The sequence below is a fragment of the Vitis riparia genome, chromosome 7 (assembly GCF_004353265.1).
Source record: "Vitis riparia cultivar Riparia Gloire de Montpellier isolate 1030 chromosome 7, EGFV_Vit.rip_1.0, whole genome shotgun sequence".
NCBI lineage: Eukaryota > Viridiplantae > Streptophyta > Magnoliopsida > Vitales > Vitaceae > Vitis > Vitis riparia.
This window is the reverse complement of record NC_048437.1, coordinates 11,356,243-11,374,778: the sequence shown is the minus strand read 5'-3', so window position 1 is coordinate 11,374,778 and position 18,536 is coordinate 11,356,243. Positions and strand designations below refer to the sequence as shown.

Below are 18,536 nucleotides of genomic sequence, written 5' to 3'. Positions count from 1 at the left end.
TCTTTGTAAAGTGGTTGATGCCTATACATATTGTACAATTTTTTAATATCAAATATAATAAAAAATGAGAAATTATCCTCAAAGCCCACCTCCCACAATAATTTCATCACATAATGTTCTTGTATTTTAAGAAAATCTCCCTAGAATAAGCGAACAGTTCTGGTTTAGTCTCCCAACATTTCAAAAAAGTAGGTAATTCGGATATGATAGCAAGACCATTGGATCTTCAAGGAGAATAATTATAGCAGGGCTTTTCTTTCTACATGGCATTGATAAGGTTGATTTTTAAATTTGATTATAGATGAGCAAATATGTTTCCAGACATTGTTGATACCCATGGGCATTCCTTTAAAGTGAGGCTAGGATACCATTTCAGTATTGATGAAGTCACTTCCTCTGCTACTGCCTTACCAAGGGATGTCTATGGAGAGAACTCAAATTTCAATAGAAGAAAGAAACTTTGTATTGTCATCTGGCAGTGTAGCAGAGAATTCATCTTTAATTGAACTTCATGAATACAAGTTTTTTCAGAAAAGTTCACAAGCATATCATTTAAGCTCAAGTCATATATCATATAAGACATACTGGAGAAGAAGCAGAATCAATAATAGAAGCTAAAGCTTCTAGAAAGCAGAACTTGACTAGTGGTATGGAAAACTCATACCTAAGAGAATGAAGGTCAAGATGAATATGAGCTTCATCTGATGTTACTTGAGATTTAAGTGTCATGAGAATGGCTTGCTGCTTAGCGTTCTCCACTTGGGCTTCTACCCACTGTCTTTCACTAGTTCCAAATCTGTCACAGTATTGAACAACCTATAACTCATACAATCATTAACATTCACCCCAAACCCACAAAGTAGCAAGAGATATATTTCTTGTCAAAGCGAGAAATAAACAGAACAATAAGTCACTTTAACCAAATCACACTATCAAAAAGCAAATAATGAAATGAAATGACATGGTTTAAACTTCTCCAATGTGTAGAACAGTTGCTAAGTTCATTACAAAAAATTGACAGCTTTAGATCCCAATCATCAAGGGTATTGTTGAAAAGTTGCATTAACTCTCATATCATTCTTGCAATAACCAGCCATAGAATGGGAAGTGGGCAGTTTAGAGTGAAGGATGCATATAGCTGGTTGGATAGGCCTATGGATGTCATCTTTCCGAAAAACAAAATTTGGATGGAAAGAGTCCCAACTAAAATCATGTTTTTTGCGTGGGAAGCGACTTGGGGAAAGATTTTGACTCTTGATAGGCTCCAAAAGAGAGGATGGCAGCTCCCTAATCGGTGTTTTTTGTGTGCTTGTGAAGCGGAAAGTGTGAATCACATTCTTATTCATTGTATAGTGGCCAGAGTGCTATGGGACTTAGTGTTGGGTTTAGTTGGGGTCAAGTGGGTGTTCCCTAATACTGTAAAGGAGGTTTTATATAGCTGGGGGGTGCTTTTGTGGGGGAAAAAAAGGAAAAAGTTTTGGAATTCCATTCCGTTATTCATTTTTTGGATGGTTTGGAAGGAAAGGAATAGATTAGCTTTTAGGGGGGGGGGGGGGGGGGATTTAGCAATTCAGAGGTTTAAATATTCTTTTGTATGTAATATTTGGGGTTGGGCTAAATTGTATATGGAAGAGGAGCCGCATTCCCTTTTAGGTTTCCTGGAATGGCTTGCCTCCAGTTAAGGGGTGGTTTGTTTTTGGCTTTTTGCTTGTAAGGCCTTTGCTGCCTTGTATACGCCCTGTATACTTTGGGGCTCTTTAGCCTCCTCTTAATGAATTGTGCTTGCTTATCAAAAAAAAAAATAACCAGCCATAGAATGGGAATGTAACTTGACAGAAATTTCTTAAACCAGATATTGGAATCAGAATCATCAAATTCTATTCCCATTCCTAGGATCCTTTCTTAAGGATGGAATACTCATTTCTAGCCCAAGATGCTCACAAGCCAAACATGCCCTAGAGAGTTTACTAATACTCCTTTCATCATCTTGCTGGACTAAAGTTATGTTTCTTACTGGAGAAGATTTTGCAATAAAGCACAATGGGCACCTCTGCCCACTAAATGCACTAAGATCAAATTTGATTGGTGCTTCTTGAAAAATCCAGAACAAATGGGCATCAGAGATCTGTTCTAATAATGCAGGGGAGGGTTCTTAGGAATTATCCAATCCTACTGCTCTTGGCAGATTATTAAGGCAAGACTTAAGTGTTGTTTGATGGCTTTGCCAAAGGCAACTGCGATGAATGTTTGGAACCTTACAGTTTGCTTTACCATAGACATCATATGGTAAGACAGATCCTTCAAGATAAGACCAATGGATGAGATAGATTGATAATGTATTTGGAGGATTAGGGTTCTTCTTTGTGGAAAAGCTATGGTCAACTAATCAAGAAGCTGACGGTTCAGCTAAGACAAAGCCTCTTATTCTCTAGAGTAAACTGGGGATTTTTTCTTCATCCATAAGCGTCTCAGTTATAATTGTGTTTTGGGGCAGTTTAGTGGGATGTTTGTGTTTGGCCCTGCTTTGTGGTTGGGATTTTTTGGCTTGTTCTTTCTTTTTCCTTTTTTTCTTTTTTCCAGGAGAAGAGTTATTTTCATTTTCAGTTCTCTCAAGGATCTATCAACCTTCATTCTTTTTTTCTTTTTCCTTTTATGATTGCTAACACTTTTTTTTTCCTCTTATTGCTGCAAGGACTTTGAAGCTTGGAACCTTTCCACTTCACATGAGTTTTCACCACTTGTTTACCTTTTTTCCCCAACATTTGAGTTCTGATTTTTCTTGTTTCCTTCCAAAAAACTTTAACAGTTATGTTACTGATATTTGAACAAAAGAAATGTAATTATTCAAAAATTTCTCAGCTTCCATCACATACATTTCGGTTGTTCCATTATGTCTTCATCATCCCTTCTCAGTCTTCCTTACAACCTCAAGAAGAAGGCCTCAACCCTTTCCATCTCCCAATCATTCAGATTCCTTGAAAAGCAAGGGTTATAGAGTCCTCCCTCACCCTGATGATCCTGGACATCTAAAACCCAAGCATGCTTTGTCAAAGCTATTGAATACAAAGACGGGAACAACTCTATTAGAGAAGAATCAATATACCCTTTATCTTTCCAAATTTCATCATCCTGCCATTGCCCACTCTGAATGATAACCTACTATCAAAATTTCCCCAACATCTCTAAATAGCCTTCTACAATCCCATGCCAAAACAACCCCTATTATCACGGGAACACCAAAACCGCTCCTTCCCATACTTCTCAAAAATAACCTGCTTCCAAATGGAATCATTTTATGAGGCAAACCTCCAAATCTGTTTGCCTAGCAGTGCCTCAGTGAAGGTTGATAACTTCCTAATACCAAGGCTTCCATTACACTTCTTCCAGCAAGCAATGTCCCAACTCACCAAGTGCGATTTTTTCTTTAAAGAAACCCCACCTCACAAAAAGTCCCTTTGAATCTTCTCAATTATCCATACATACCCAATTAAAAGAGAGGGACAACATGAGAGAGAGAGAAAGAGAAGAAGTTAAAGAAGCATTATACGATAGCAATGATCCACAATCATAGTTTTGTAACATAAGAAAATCCTGCCAACTATTGCCTTCTAAAATTTTGATCCAGCTTGTCTGAAGATATCTTCCTTTTTTTACAGGCAACTATAAAAGTAGCTTTCCGATAGAAGCAAATCATAATATCTATTCTAGTACCAACCTTACCTTAGTTCCTAAATATAAGAATATAGTAATGCACCTAAAATTTCTATGCCCAGTCTAAAACCTGAAAAAAATCATTCAACAAAATTAACCTCACCAATATCCATTACCAGTTATACCAACCAATCAATCAATAGAGTGTCTTTTCATAAAGGAACCAGGTACTTTTAGAACACTAAAAGCAGAAGAATGCATACATAGAGCGAAGCCGCTGCAATTCAGATACACGTTGATGATGGGATTTCTCTAAATCTGCTGCATTGGAAAAAAGAACATAAGGTAAGAAACTATCCATATTATATATCTATGCAACTATAAAATGTGTATATTGATTATATCGATAAGATAAATTACACATTGAAGATAGGTCTTTTCTAAATCTGCAGAATAGCAAAAACAATTCAAATTAAGCCAAACCCTTGCTACTATTTAGTGCACTACATGCCGTATAGCTAAGTAACACAATGTACGTCATACCAACAAAATTATGTACATACCATATACGTTTGTATATACAATGTTATGAACAAGCAGTCTAGTTTATAACAGTCAAAGCATAAGACTAACAATTTTTTGCTCTACTTTTACATAGAAGCAATGGCTCAAAAAGTAATTAGGAAAATGAAAAGTTTAATGCTCTTCTTGTATTTCCTCTTGATTATCACTAAATTTCTCAATTTAGTATTTCCCATAAGAAAACGAAAGAGTTGCATTATATGAATGCACAAAGAATAAGTTCCATTAAAGACAATTATATATTAAAAGCTAAATAGATACATGGATATCGGGTGAAATTAAATATTTATAGATTTAAACTAATCATGCATGTTACAAAAAGATGGTCAAAAAGTGCTTAGTGGAAAATACTTTCCAAAAGGGGGTGATAACCTAAACAAATACATAGGAGAGAAGAATACCTCGTACTAAGATATTTGAGATATCATCAAGACTCACCCACGAACATTTGGCTTTGCCCTCTTCAGCAACTAATCTAAAAGGACCCTGATTACATGATATACCATCATAATTAATAAGACACAAATTCCATGAGATGAAGAAATATCCAAAATATATCCAGGGATTTGGAAATGATACACAACAGCATCTGTTAGCAAGATAAAGTATTTGCACTTCTTTTCTTTTTTGGTTACTTAGGCCCTATATATTATGTTTACAAGCCCTTATGCTACACAAAAACAAGTCAATAGATTATTTGTAAAAAATAAGTGATCAGATGAAAGGCAGTGAGAATCAACTAGAAGTCCATGAAACTGAAAAGTAGGAAAGATGATGGTCTGGCCCAGAGGGGAGCTATTTCTTTAGACTAATGTTGTAAATGACTTCCCTCCTCTTAGAGTATCCCCAGGGTCTGTGTTGGGTGCTGCCTTGCATTTTTCTATTGTTGTTAGTTTCTCTTTCTGTTCTATAATATCTTTCATCCTTTAGTGTGGTTGCTCCTGTTCATTTAATAAAATTTCCATTTCTTGTCAAAGGAAAGAAAAATAGTTAACAGCACAGCAAATCAGAAGTTCCAATATTGGGAGCAGTAATTTTGATGGTTCACTCCATGCATAAAACTGCCATCAAGAATCAAGATACATGGTAGAACTTCCAAGAGACAAAAAATTAATCTACAGAATTTTAATCTGCATCAAGCATCAAATTTCTACCTACAAGTATTGTTGTACCATGAAAATGAAAAGACATGAAATGTTTTCAGCTCTATTGACTGAAATTGTGAAAACTTCCCTAGGTGAATAATTCTCTACAGATAAAGACTTTTAGGGAATTATTTTCCTTGTTCTCAATAAAAGATAACTTTATATCACCCTCCAATAACTTCATCTCTTATAACCCTTCTGATTTTTTTTTCCCAACACCTGCATACCATCAGATTCTTTTTACAATATTAAAGGACTGCTTTTAGTGTTCTTTTTCATGTCATCCAACCATTAATAATCAAGCAAGCACCACTAATGTTTAGTCCTGATCACCAATCACATTGTACCAAAGGATCCGCCTTTCTTATCATTTCAAGAGACAGAAAACCGCAGAAGAGTTCTAGCTTTTGAAATCAGTGCTTGTCTGGTACACAGACCCACCACATTGAGCAAAGTGAGAGGGACTGAAACTACTAGAAAAACACTATCACATGAACCAAACTGGAAGGGAACTCCAATAGAATCATCCCTTTTCTCACATGTTTCCTTCCATTTTTCAGTCCATAACATAGACAAGAATACATGCATCCTTACCAAGCATCCATGATCCTAATAATTTGCAATTTGACATGAGCTAAAACATGTTGCAGAAGATGAGTTTTTGGCAATTCCTGTTTGGTGAGTTTATTAAGCAATGTTATACTTTTTTTCTGGATGCTCATATTGGAGGCCTAAACCTTACAATTATGCAACATCACAAGATATGACAAAATTAGCAGTTACCAAACCAAAAATAAAAATAAAAATATAACAAAAATGAGTTTGTATCAACATACCGTGTCCAATTGCTTAACAAACCACTGGTTTAGCTCCTTTATACAAGCTGAATCCCCAAGCAAGTATGAATGGAACTCAGAGTACGCCAAGTAGATGGCATCCTCTGCACATATGATAAATGCCAAAAACTCATTAGAGAGTGATGATAATAAACTAGTGGAAAATTAGTTGAAAATTTGTGTTTGACATTCATTTTTTCTGCTGGACATGAATCAATCTCATAACCACCAAACACAAGGTCAACCATAAGTTATCATAATGTTTGAAACAAAGATATATACAGGACAGCTGGCAAGTTGATGGAGGTGTAAAGTTTCCTGTAACTCAAACTGGCTGGCTTATAATCAAGTAGAAAACCTCCATGTCACCCAATTTATGGGATCAAAACCCACCAAATGCAATCCAATTCAATGAAACTAATGAAGAAACTAAAATCATTTAAATTAAAAATAACAATAGTTCCAGTTGCACGTTGATAGGCTCCAGCAGCCTAAAGCAACAGGAAGGTCTGAGGTTAAGCTAGTTCCTCCTGTTTTAGAAACGTGTCAAACCCCATTAGCTCTGAAAGGATGGAGAAACTGGATCAAATTTTGTTTCTCTACTTGAGAATTAAGGAAAGTACACTAAAAAATTTATACCCGCTTCACAAGATTTAGTCATTTCAAAACGTAGCAACCAATTAAACTAGACAAGTTGGGAAAGAAAGATACACAAAAAGGCACAGAAAAGACAGGAATACAATACCATCCCCTGAATGATAATGAGCCAACTCTTGTGCTGTAGAAGCAATTCTTCCAAGAACTGCATTCATCTAAATCACAAGAAACATGTCAAAAGTGCTTCTGAAAGGTCAACAACAAACAAATTGCTTTAAGTATTCTCTGAAAAGAAAAAATTCAGGCCTTGGCCATGGAAGGTTCCTCGGTTATCAAAAAAAAAAAAAATTGAAAAGAAATGCACAGATCAAAATTAATGAAACCTAGATAGTCCACTCTCGCCACACAATGCAAGGCTGATTTTATTGAATAATAGATTTACTATCCCATGACACGAAAAAACATACACAAAGTCAAAATAATGCATGAACCTTACATCCCAACGCTCGAACAGGCCATAACTACAGTCTGGCCAGATGGAGAATCAAATATTAGCAACTCATGGTTTGTTTTAAAATAAGTGACTATGTTTATTGATACAGGAACGTGTATTAAAAAATTTATATAAAGTGCACATAAACCACAAAAGTCAGAAAAAGAAAATGCTAGATACATATAAAAATACAACTTTAAAAAATAAAAACCAATAAATAGAAAAAATAAAAATAAAATAATTTCCATCAGAGCAAAACAAAGATAGAGATATCAAAAAATTACTAAATTCAAAAATACCAAACATATGAAGATCTAATAATCATGTCCTAACTGCCCTAAAATTAAATTTCACACAATAAGAAGCTCTCTAATTCCTCTGTTTCCATGAAGCTAGAAACCACTCAATCTTATTCAATTGTCTAGTCACCAATATGTTGATAAAAGTTTCTATAATTTGAGGTGTCTGTGCCACAGCAAACAGGAAATCCATGCAAGGACAGTGGCAACAAAAAAAAAGTAGTACCTTAGTCAAATCATCAATGTTTTCACAAGGTCAATTTTACACAAAATTTTTCTCCTTCTTGATGGTCCTAAATCCACAACTTGAAGGGTATTTGATCAAATCAACTTAATAACTTAATATGACTTAATGACTTAATTTAAGTTATTAAGCATATTAAGTATGTTTGGTAAAATAACTTAATATTATAATTTAAAGTTAAAAATAACTTTGATAAATGAACTTAATGGCTTAATGTGACTTAATGACTTAAGCATAATTTAACTTAAAGTCAACTTAAGCCATTAAATCATAAGTCCTCAATCTTACCAAAAGCCCTCTTAGTCTCATCCAAGAGACTAGGAAGGTTATAATAGTCTCAGCCAAAAGACCAGGGAGGTTAAAAGAATGGGGACAGGGACAAAATTTTACTGGAAAAAATTCCTAACATTTGTTAGTTTCTCAACAAGCACAAAACATCCAAGCCTGGATTGACAGCTGATTGGTGACCAAATATGTGCTCTTAAAAGGGATAAATAATATGTTTTAGGCGTGAAAAGAGGCAAAATCACTAGCATTAGCTTAAATTTATGTCACTATCCTATTTTGTGAAACTAATGTACTATCTTGAGTCAAAGGCAGGAATAGAAGCGAAAGGATGTAATCCAAGCACACTCAACAGCCAGGATTGAAGGAGGGCTCAAACATACTCAAAGGGGAGATGTGAGGCTTGTGAAAGAAGAAAAGAACCAAAGGCATGGAATCCAAGCTACAATCAAGAGGAACGGCAAAAGAAGACTAAGGAAAGGGAAAAGATGACAATCAACCTTTGAAAGACAAGTTTTGGAGTCAAAATCTAAGCAAAAAGGGAAGAAGGAAGTTGAAGAGGCAAACCAGTGGTCCAATTCGAAATTTTCAAATTGGAAAACAACATTTTGAATCGGAGGAAGAAAAATGGGGAAAACCAGTAGGTGAATTTGAAAATTTTCAAGTCACAAGTGGCATTTCAAATTCAGCAATTCAGGATTTCAAATTCAACATTCTAATTCGAAATCAACCTTTCCATTTTTTTCAAATCAGCAATCATCAGTTTCAAATTAACCTGAGAGATTTAGAACTCGAACAATTTTTCGTATTTTCAAATTTTTTTTATCATGTTCTTTTTATAATAAGTGGCTAATTAGGAGGTGTCACATGTTATTCATAGGGTTTTGCATTATTTGTAGAGTTTTATATTTATAGAAGATATGATGGAAGATAGCAAAACAAAGAGAGGAAGAAGATAAGTGTGTGGTTTGTTTTCATTCTTGGTTTACTTTTTATTTATTATCAATATATTTGCCAAAAAATTTCTTATGGAACGTGTGTGTGAGACAACCAAACCATGAGAAGCTAAGGTAAAAAATCTGGAATTGAAGCATAAAAGTGTAGCAACAACATGAGGAACAATGGAATTGGCAAAACTAAAAAGATCTAGCTGGGTTTTATGTTAGATCCAATAAGAAAGATACTTTCTATGTAGTTTGGGGGAGGATATGGTAGCCATTTATTTGGGCACTAGTGATGCTTGGAAACCATTAATCACTAGTTAATTCTATTTAACTTATCATTATCTACACTAAAGCAAAATCCACAAGATAAGTGAAACCTTAATGATTCAACTCAAAACCCTAATTTGAATCATTATCTTGATGGTATTTGGGGACCGGAGTTAGAAGGAATTATTAGGTTTCGAATGCAAAAATGTGTTATAGAACTCAATTTGATCATGGATGACCTTAGTCCTCAAACCCTAAGATCACTAAAAGGAACCCATGTTCTCTCTAATTTTAATTCCAAAATTGGATTGTCAATATTCTAGACCTTTAGATATATGACTTTTCCCCAGTTAATTTTCTTACATTGCTTTTAAAATTGAATCTATAAAATTCAAGTCGTTGTAATTAGGTTTTAGTTCAAAAACTCATTCTCGAACATACACCACTAGCAACTCTTTAGTCGATCCCAGAGGATGATAATCCGGATACTACAAGTTGCAGTTATCCACTCTGTGGTTTTTCTACGCTGGGATAGCTATGTACTTAGGAAAAATTAAATTACTAAACAGAGAACAATAACCAGTCTAAACCAAGAAAACATCCAAGCCTGTACTGACAGCCCTAGCAGAACTGGCAGAGGCGGCACCCTATAGCCACACACAAAATCAATCCCAACCCAGACCCCAGAAAATCAACCCAAAAATATGATACAATGTGTTTCTATTAAATACTGGTACTACTCTTTCATTATTGAATTGGCTCCCTATGTCATCTAATACTCCACAAGAACCTCTCAAAAATGTATTCTGACAGGCTCCTAAGTGAAGATCCCAAGATCCTACAGCACGGATGAGGGAAGGGATTACATCACATCCCATTACCATCTATGGCAATGTCCACACGCCACAAGAATCAATTACTATAATGTCAGGATCAATCAAATATCTACCCTCAATGTATACTGTGTACCTGTAAATTCCTTGCTGAAAGGCTATCATCTATCATAGTAAGTTGTCCATTGACAGTAGATGTTGCAGCAACTCGTGCTCTCCTTCCCTGGATCAAAGCTGAAGCCTGACCAGTGAGCATATCAAATTGAGACTGCAGATGCCTAAGCTGTCGCTGCAACTCCAAAGCTTCAGCTTTATAAGCTTGAGTTGCATCCCTTAAGATGAAAGGAATATATCAGTATGGGAACCAGAATATGGTAACACAGAAATCATCACTTGCTAAAATAGTACAACTACAAACATATACTAGGAAAATTTTATTGAACATTATCTTTTTAATGCATTCCATATCAAATTTATGGGACTAATACATACACACGGGCGCGCGCATATATATATATATATATAAATTGGGACTAGCATGTTTGAGCAGTTCCAAAATATTCTACCCATAACAAGCATCATAAAATGTTGATATATCCATAAAACAAAGTAGAAACTTGACCAAAGCTAGATAAAACTGGTAATAAATTTTTATAGCCAATAAAAATATGTTCAATTTGCCAAAACAGGGGGAACTCTAGCATACAGGAGTCTCACAAATGACCACCCAATCAGAGTTTAAAAAACAAAAAACAAAAACAAAACCAAAAAACAAAAATAAAAATTCAGCATCCAACACACCAGAAAATGGTTCTTTCAAAAATATTGTCATCTTCAAAAATGAGAACAATTAACATTTGGCCATTTCAACTGTTATAGTGTTTACATCTTTGAAAACATGGTAACATTAGTTTAAAGCTCTCAGAATAAACTCAAGGAATATTTCAAGAATGGTATACATGCATACATACATATATATGTGTGTGTGTGTGAAGGCACGTCACTGCTCATGTTTTTAGTGTTATTTCCATTTTCTCTGTTTCCAGAAACAGTAAACAATTCTCATTGCCATTGCCAAACAACCTCTGAAATTCGAAGGGAGTACCTAATCATGCATCCTAATGTGAACCAAAGAGGCAACTTTTTGAATATTGAATTATGTTTTTATTATAAAAAAAAAAAAAGTCTCTTTAGTTTCCATCTATCGTTATGTGGTTTAGCCTTTTAGGTTTGAGTTGATCTCAATTGTGTGGCACTGATTAAAATATCCTTATTATTACCCAAATGTAATACGAGACATAGATTAGTGTGTTGCTATAACCTAGTCACCAAAGATCTGCAGTCTGAAATTCAAGGCCTTTCTTCAACAATGCAGTTAAATCCACCTGACCTGACTTCACTTGTCATGTCAGCTAATCATATTTCCCATCAATTACTAGTATGACTGGAGTAACACAGGCAGAAATAGGCAACATACTTTATCACTAACAATGTTCACATAGCAACACTGAAGGTTACACCTTCACATCAAAATCAGAATCACTGAAATAAGGAGGAAGCCTTTCTTTCAGGTGTCACAAAAAAAGATAAACTCAAGAGTACTGTGACAATCAAGGAGTTCATTAAGCAATGCCACAGATATCAGCACCACAAGTCAGAGAATATATCTCCCATTAAGTTGCTAGAACCATTGCCAATATCCACACAAGTTTTGTCTGAAATATGCATGGATTGCATTAGTGGGTTTCTGGCAACTAGAAGAAAGACAACCTCTATGTTGGGGCAAATAAGCTATCAAGTAAGCACACATTATCCAAATTCTTAAAACATATATGACTAAAAGTGTACCACAAAGTGTTCTTATCAAGTTTTTATATTTCCATGAATCCATGGCAAGCTGCAATCAATTGTTTATGATTGTAATCCACATTTGAAAATGCTTGTTGCAAGCATTGTTTCAATTGATTTTATTTTATTTTTTTAATAAGCAAAGATCAAATATATTAACAATGTCTAACAAAAGGATGCACCAAAGCATACACAGTCTATACAAGGTACCAAAAGGCCAAACACAGTAAAGGGATACACAAAAAACCTAGCCTTACTTAAAGCTTAACCAATTCATAAGTTCTATGACAAAAAAAAAAAAAAAAATCTCCTATATACATTCTAACCTACTCTAAAAAAATGATACATAAATGATTGTTTGATTACTTTACCTACTTTTTTCAGTATTATCAAATGATCTCCTACTTCTCTCCTTCCATATGGTTCAAAATAAGTACAAAAGTGTTGCTCTCCAAGCTTTCTTCCGCTTCTTTTTTTTTTTAATCAAAACAAAGATATATTAAATAATGATAAATAGATCAAGAAAGATGAGAGATCCTACCCTCAAAATACAAGATCTTATCATAATATGACTTAAACTCCTCCACTATAAATGCAAACCAATACAAAAGCTTTCTTCCTCTTCTTTCCAACAAAGGATCCACATCAACTCAAAAGGACATCTCTTACAAAGGAGTGCATCACCCACTCTATTCCAAATAGAGTAGAAACTAGTCACCACAACATAACTATTCTCGAGCAATGTAGAAGGACAGGATCAACTATTTCTTCTTCTCCATTGCGCAAATAGCATCCATTCAACATCTTCCAACCCCCCATTTTAAGTTGATCGAACGTCAATACCTCTCCCCATGTAGCTTCCCAAGCAACAAAATTGACCATCATAGGAACCCAAGGACTCTAGCCTACATTCTTCCATTAGAGAAAGAGAAATAAAAAATTTAATTCACAATTTATCACACTTCAAGTTCAACCAAACTCTTTTATTCTTTACATCCCTACAAATCAACTGCACTTGCAATGTCCTAAAAAAGGTCTCCACTTTGTCTAGCTCCTTGTCATGAATCTACCTTATGAACTTGAAGTTCCAGCAACCCCGATCCCTTACCTACTCTTGCACCTCCACCCATACGCCTTTGGCAGCGGTTATTAAGAACAACGCAAGAAAAGTCTCTCCCAAGGATAAGTCACCACAACATCTATCCTTCCAAATTTTCACCCTCTATCTGTTTTTAACCCTAAAATGGTTTTAGTATCAAAGGCCTCTCACCCACTTATGATTATCTTCAACACGCTCACCCCATACCCTTTGCTCACTCCTCCAAGGCACCATCTCTCCTCTTTTTCCTCATACTTCTCTATAATCACTCACTTCCAAAGGGATTCACTCTAAATAGTGAATCTCTAAAACCATTTGCTGAGAAGAGCCTTGTTAAAAATGGGCCAACTTTTAAATTCTAATACCCAAGCCCTAACACATCTTATACATGCACACTTTGGACTAATTCACCAAATCCAACTTTTTCTAAAGTGCCCGTCCCCCTTGAGGGAAAATCTTTTAAATCTTTTCCAGCCTTAAACTTGCCTTTCTCGATATGAAAAATAATGACATAAAGTATATTCATAAGCTAAATAGAGTATTTTTTTATCAGAGTTAGTCTTCCTCTTTTTGCTAGGTCCTATCTCTTCCATATAGCAAGTTGTTTCTGACATCCTTCCTCCATCCTATCCAAACTCATGATCTCAAAGGAACTCCTCGAGGAAGGCCCAAATAACTGGCGACAAGGGTACCTATTCTACAAGCCAATACCCTAACTAGGTCCTCCACATTAGCAATACACCCAACTGCTACATCCCAAACTCTTGATGATCAACATGCTTTTTTCCACATCAATTTTTAACCTTGCAACTACTCAAACCATGTGAATGCCCAATTCAAGTACTCCATAAGCTCCTTACTGTTGATTTTAATTTTCTATACTCATAAAAAACCCAAAATCGAATGGAGGTGATCAATCACATAATGAAGAAATGTCTATAATGCCTCACAAGTACCAAACCCAAAAAACGGGTGTGATAGATATCAAAAGGGAAGGGACTGAGCGTTTCACTCATTGTATGAACAATAAAGCGAGTATTAATAACACATGAAAAGGGAGTTTGATCAACATCAAGAGGATAAAGAGTTTGAGGTAGATGTTTGGTTCCACTTATCACAACAATTATCCATCACATTTTTCAGATCATTCATATTAATTCAAAGATTAATACCATTTATATACAAGGTTGATGTGCCACAAAGGTCTCTCATCCACCCAGATTTTCATGCATCTTTCCTCAAGAAAAATATCGCCCTTCCACCAATATCTAATAAAGGCATTCTCTTACTCCAACTCCTAAAGCCATCATAGAATATGTATGAGGAAATATTCCCAAGTGATATTCTTTGATTGGAAAAGCTCTTACTTTGTAGGAGCAAATTTAGAAGAATCTAACAGTAGACCTTGAGGATGAGGGAAATTTTTTAGGCAATCACCAAGGAGCTAGCATGATTGTGCGGGCAAGCCTTAGAGTCCAAGTGTATATCACACCATACAAGTTCACAAGGCAACAAAAAGACATTAGAGAACTCCATGGGTATTCATTCAAGTGGCTTTGGTAGTTTAGGTAAACTAATTAATTAAATGGGAATCCATAAATATATTAAAGAAGTAACATTAACTAACACCCTATCATAAAATTTTTGATCCAATTGAATAGCAAGGATATACAGGTGAAGGAGGTATTAGGCCTTGTACCAAAATCAAGTGCATGGGGGGGCGCAAGGACCTTAACACTAGATAACATCTTCATGATGAGAAGAGATTGTATAAAACATTATGTTTATTAGCCTATATGAGGATCAACAAAACGAATGAATCCTCCAAATAATTAATTGATAGTGGAAGAAGGTAAATAGATAATTTTAATCATATTTAAACTCTTGTCAATTTTCTTCACACTATTGAACACATCCTTCTTGTATCAATCATCCTCTTGTTTAAATACAATCAAATAGGTCCACATAGGGGGGTGTTTGCGTTGCCTCTCCCTTATGTGAATGTGTTTATAGCTGTAAAGAAAAAGGGAAAAAAAAGCCCCAAAGCTTTTGTAACTCCATTATGCATTTTATGGCAAATTGGCAATATAAATGTACTAAGATTTTCCAAACGTATCTCACAAAGAATTTCTATGGCAAAACATCTTCAATGTCAACAAGCATGACATCATATAAATTCTTCAATCAGTTGTAGATAGCAAAAATATAATAACAGAACAAAAAAGACTAAAAACCAAAGAATAAAGAACATATATGTAACGTAAAATCAATTACTAGATATCATTCTCTACATATATATCTCCGTTTTTCTAATTAGAGGTTACCTTATATCTTTTAACCCTTCTTCAGCCCCAAAAACTGCTTCTTGGTTGTCTCTTCTGGTTGAAAAGGCTGAAATGCTATCATAAGCAAAATCCAAGTCCTCCCCCTGTGAAGACATGTCATTCAATCAATTTTTTTTTTTTTGATAAGTAAAGCAAGATATATTAATAAAGAGGCGGAAAGTTACAAGTATACAAGGGGTATACAAAGCAACAACCCCTCTCAAAACCAAAAAAAACAACAAGGCTCACCACCCCTTAGTTGGACGCCAACCATTCCAAAAACCCTATAAGGGACATACGCTCCTCACCAATATACAATCTAGCCCAACTCCACAGACTACAAACAAAAGAATTCTTAAGCTTTTGTATATCTAACATTCCCCCCCTAAAAGCTAGCCTATTTCTTTCCTTCCAGACCGTCCAAAAAATACACAACGGAATGGATTTCCATATCTTCTTCCTTTTCTTTCCCACAAAAGGGCCCCTCCAGCTAGTTAAGACCTCCTTTACAGTTTCTGGAAAGACCCACTGCACACCTGATAACCCAAGAACAATATGCCACAGAACTCTGACCACTATACAATGAATAAGAATGTGATTTACAGTTTCTTCTTCACAACCACATAGAAAGCAACGATTGGGAAGCTGCCATCCTCTTTTCTGAAGTCTATCAAGAGTGAGCACCCTCCCCCAAGTAGCCTCCCAAGCATAGAATGAGACCTTGGTTGGAACTGAATCCACCCAAATGCATCTATAAGGAAAGACAAAATCATTGGGTCTTGCCACCAATCTATAGGCTTCTTTGACCCTAAATTTGCCATTCCTTCCTCCCTTCCAACAGACTGCATCTTCCTCCATAGAAGGCTTGTAATCCCTCAGAACATGCAACAAGTTCTCTATCATATCCATCTCCCAATCATTAAAGTCCCTCAAAAATCTTAGATTCCACCCCCCTTGACCAAAATTCTGATCCCACATCTCCTCCACCGTCGCATTCCTATAAGCAGCCATAGCAAATAAATGGGGGAAATTTTGGGACAGCCTTGTACCCTTACACCACACATCAGTCCAAAAATTGATTTTGCTTCCCTTGCCAACTATGAACTCCATGTTATCCCAACACCCATCGGTTTCCTTCCATATTTCCTTCCACACCCCCACGCCAAAAGCCCCATAAGCCCTCTTTGCTCTCCAACCATGACCCTCTTGCCCATATTTCGCTGTTATCACTTGCTTCCAAAGATCATCTTTATCATAAGCAAATCTCCAAATCCATTTACCAAGCAAAGCTTTGTTCAAGAGCACTAGCTTCCTTAAGCCTAGTCCTCCTTTGCTCTTATCCTCACAAATCGCCTCCCACTTGATTAGATGAGCTTTCCTTTCCATACTTCCCCTCCCCAAAGGAAATCTCTTTGAACTTTATCTAATCTCCTAGCCACTGACTTAGGCATTCGAAACAAAGACATGTGATAAATTGGCATGCTAGCCAAAACGCTTCTTATGAGAGTGATTCTCCCCCCTTTTGATATATATTGCCGTTTCCATCGCGCTAGTCTTCTTCTCACTTTCTCTTCCACCCCATCCCAAACTGAGGTGGCTTTATTAGGAGCCCCTAATGGCAAGCCCAAGTACTGAGAGGGTAGAGAGCCCACCCTACATCCTAATTCCACTGCCATCTCCTCAATCTCCTCCACCACACCAACTGGGATAATTTCACTTTTGTCCAAGTTAATCCTTAAGCCTGAAGCTGCTTCAAACCACAAAAGAATCCAGCTCAAATATGTGAAGTGCTCTTTGTTAGCCTCACAGAACACGATTGTATCATCAGCAAAGAATAGATGGGAAATTTTTAGATTGTGTCTCCTATCCCCCTGAATAGTGCACCCTGAAAGGTAGCCCCCCGTGACCGCCCTCCTAATTAAGGCATCTAGCACTTCCATTCCCAAAACGAATAGGTAAGGGGATAATGGATCCCCTTGACGAAGCCCTTTAGAACTCGGGAAGAATCCAGCTGGAACCCCATTAACTAGAACTGAAAACTTGGCTGAAGATATACAGCTCCACATCCACCCCACCCACTTTGAGCCAAATCCCATTTTGTGAAGAGTCTTCAGCAAGAACTGCCAATTGATGCTGTCATACGCTTTCTCAATATCCAACTTACAAATGAGCCCTTTCTCTTTTCTTTTCTGCCATGAGTCTATCACCTCATTCGCAATTAAAGAAGCATCAAGGATTTGCCTACCCATCACAAATGCATTCTGAGTTGGGGCTACCACTTTGTTTAACACTCTCTTGAGTCTATTAGCTAACACTTTAGCCAACAATTTGTATAGCCCCCCCAGGAGACTAATGGGTCTAAAATCTCCCAAATCAGCCGCTCCCCCTTTCTTAGGTATCAGAACCAGGAAAGTGTGATTGAGGCTTTTGAGAAAGGAGCTTTGCTCATGAAACTCCTTAAACATCTCCAAGATCTCCCCTTTCACAAAATCCCAACAACTCTGCCAAAACGCCATAGTAAAGCCATCTGGCCCAGGGGCTTTATCCCCACTCATCTCCATTAAGGTTGAGTGAATCTCATTTTCAGAGAACGGGATCTCAAGGCCCTCTGCTTCTTGCTGGCTAATTTGATCTAAGTGGATCCTCTCAATATCCGCCTTCCACCCTAAATCTTCTGAGAGCCTCTGTTGATAAGCATTTGCAATCCCCTCCCTTACCTCCTGATCCTCTTCCAACCAAACCCCATCAATTTTAATTCTGTCCAAAGAGTTGTTGTTACGGTGAGCATTCGTCATCCGATGAAAAAATCCCGTATTTTTATCCCCTTCCTTAAGCCAAACCTCCCTTGAGAGTTGTCTCCAATGACTTTCTTCCAAAAGGACCCATTTTTTATAGCTTTCCTTTGCTTCCTTTTTCAATTCTGTCTCTTCCAAAGACAAACTTCTTTCGCTTTCCACACGGTCCCAATAATCCACTTGCTGCAGGGCTGCACTTTTGTTAACTTCCAGATTTCCAAAAACCTCTCTATTCCAAGCTTTCAGTTTCTGCTTGAGCTCCTTCATCTTTGCTGCCAATCTATAGCTAGCAGT

The 18,536-nt window shown here is 36.4% G+C and overlaps 1 protein-coding gene across 2 annotated transcripts in view; it reads right to left on the bottom strand.

Moving 5' to 3' along the window:
* The window catches only part of LOC117918342 (AUGMIN subunit 3-like), a 42,100-nt gene that overhangs the window by 10,064 nt on the left and 13,500 nt on the right, over nt 1-18,536 (bottom strand). The window contains exons 3-9 of one of the 2 annotated variants that reach the window (XM_034834913.1): nt 15,448-15,551; nt 10,313-10,508; nt 6,960-7,026; nt 6,215-6,318; nt 4,635-4,719; nt 3,915-3,972; nt 665-796 (exon numbers count right to left, since the gene is read on the bottom strand). In XM_034834913.1, the coding sequence (XP_034690804.1) occupies nt 665-796; nt 3,915-3,972; nt 4,635-4,719; nt 6,215-6,318; nt 6,960-7,026; nt 10,313-10,508; nt 15,448-15,551 (746 nt within the window). The remainder of the gene's footprint in view (nt 1-664; nt 797-3,914; nt 3,973-4,634; nt 4,720-6,214; nt 6,319-6,959; nt 7,027-10,312; nt 10,509-15,447; nt 15,552-18,536) is intronic. The other variant, XM_034834914.1, reaches the window with a different exon arrangement.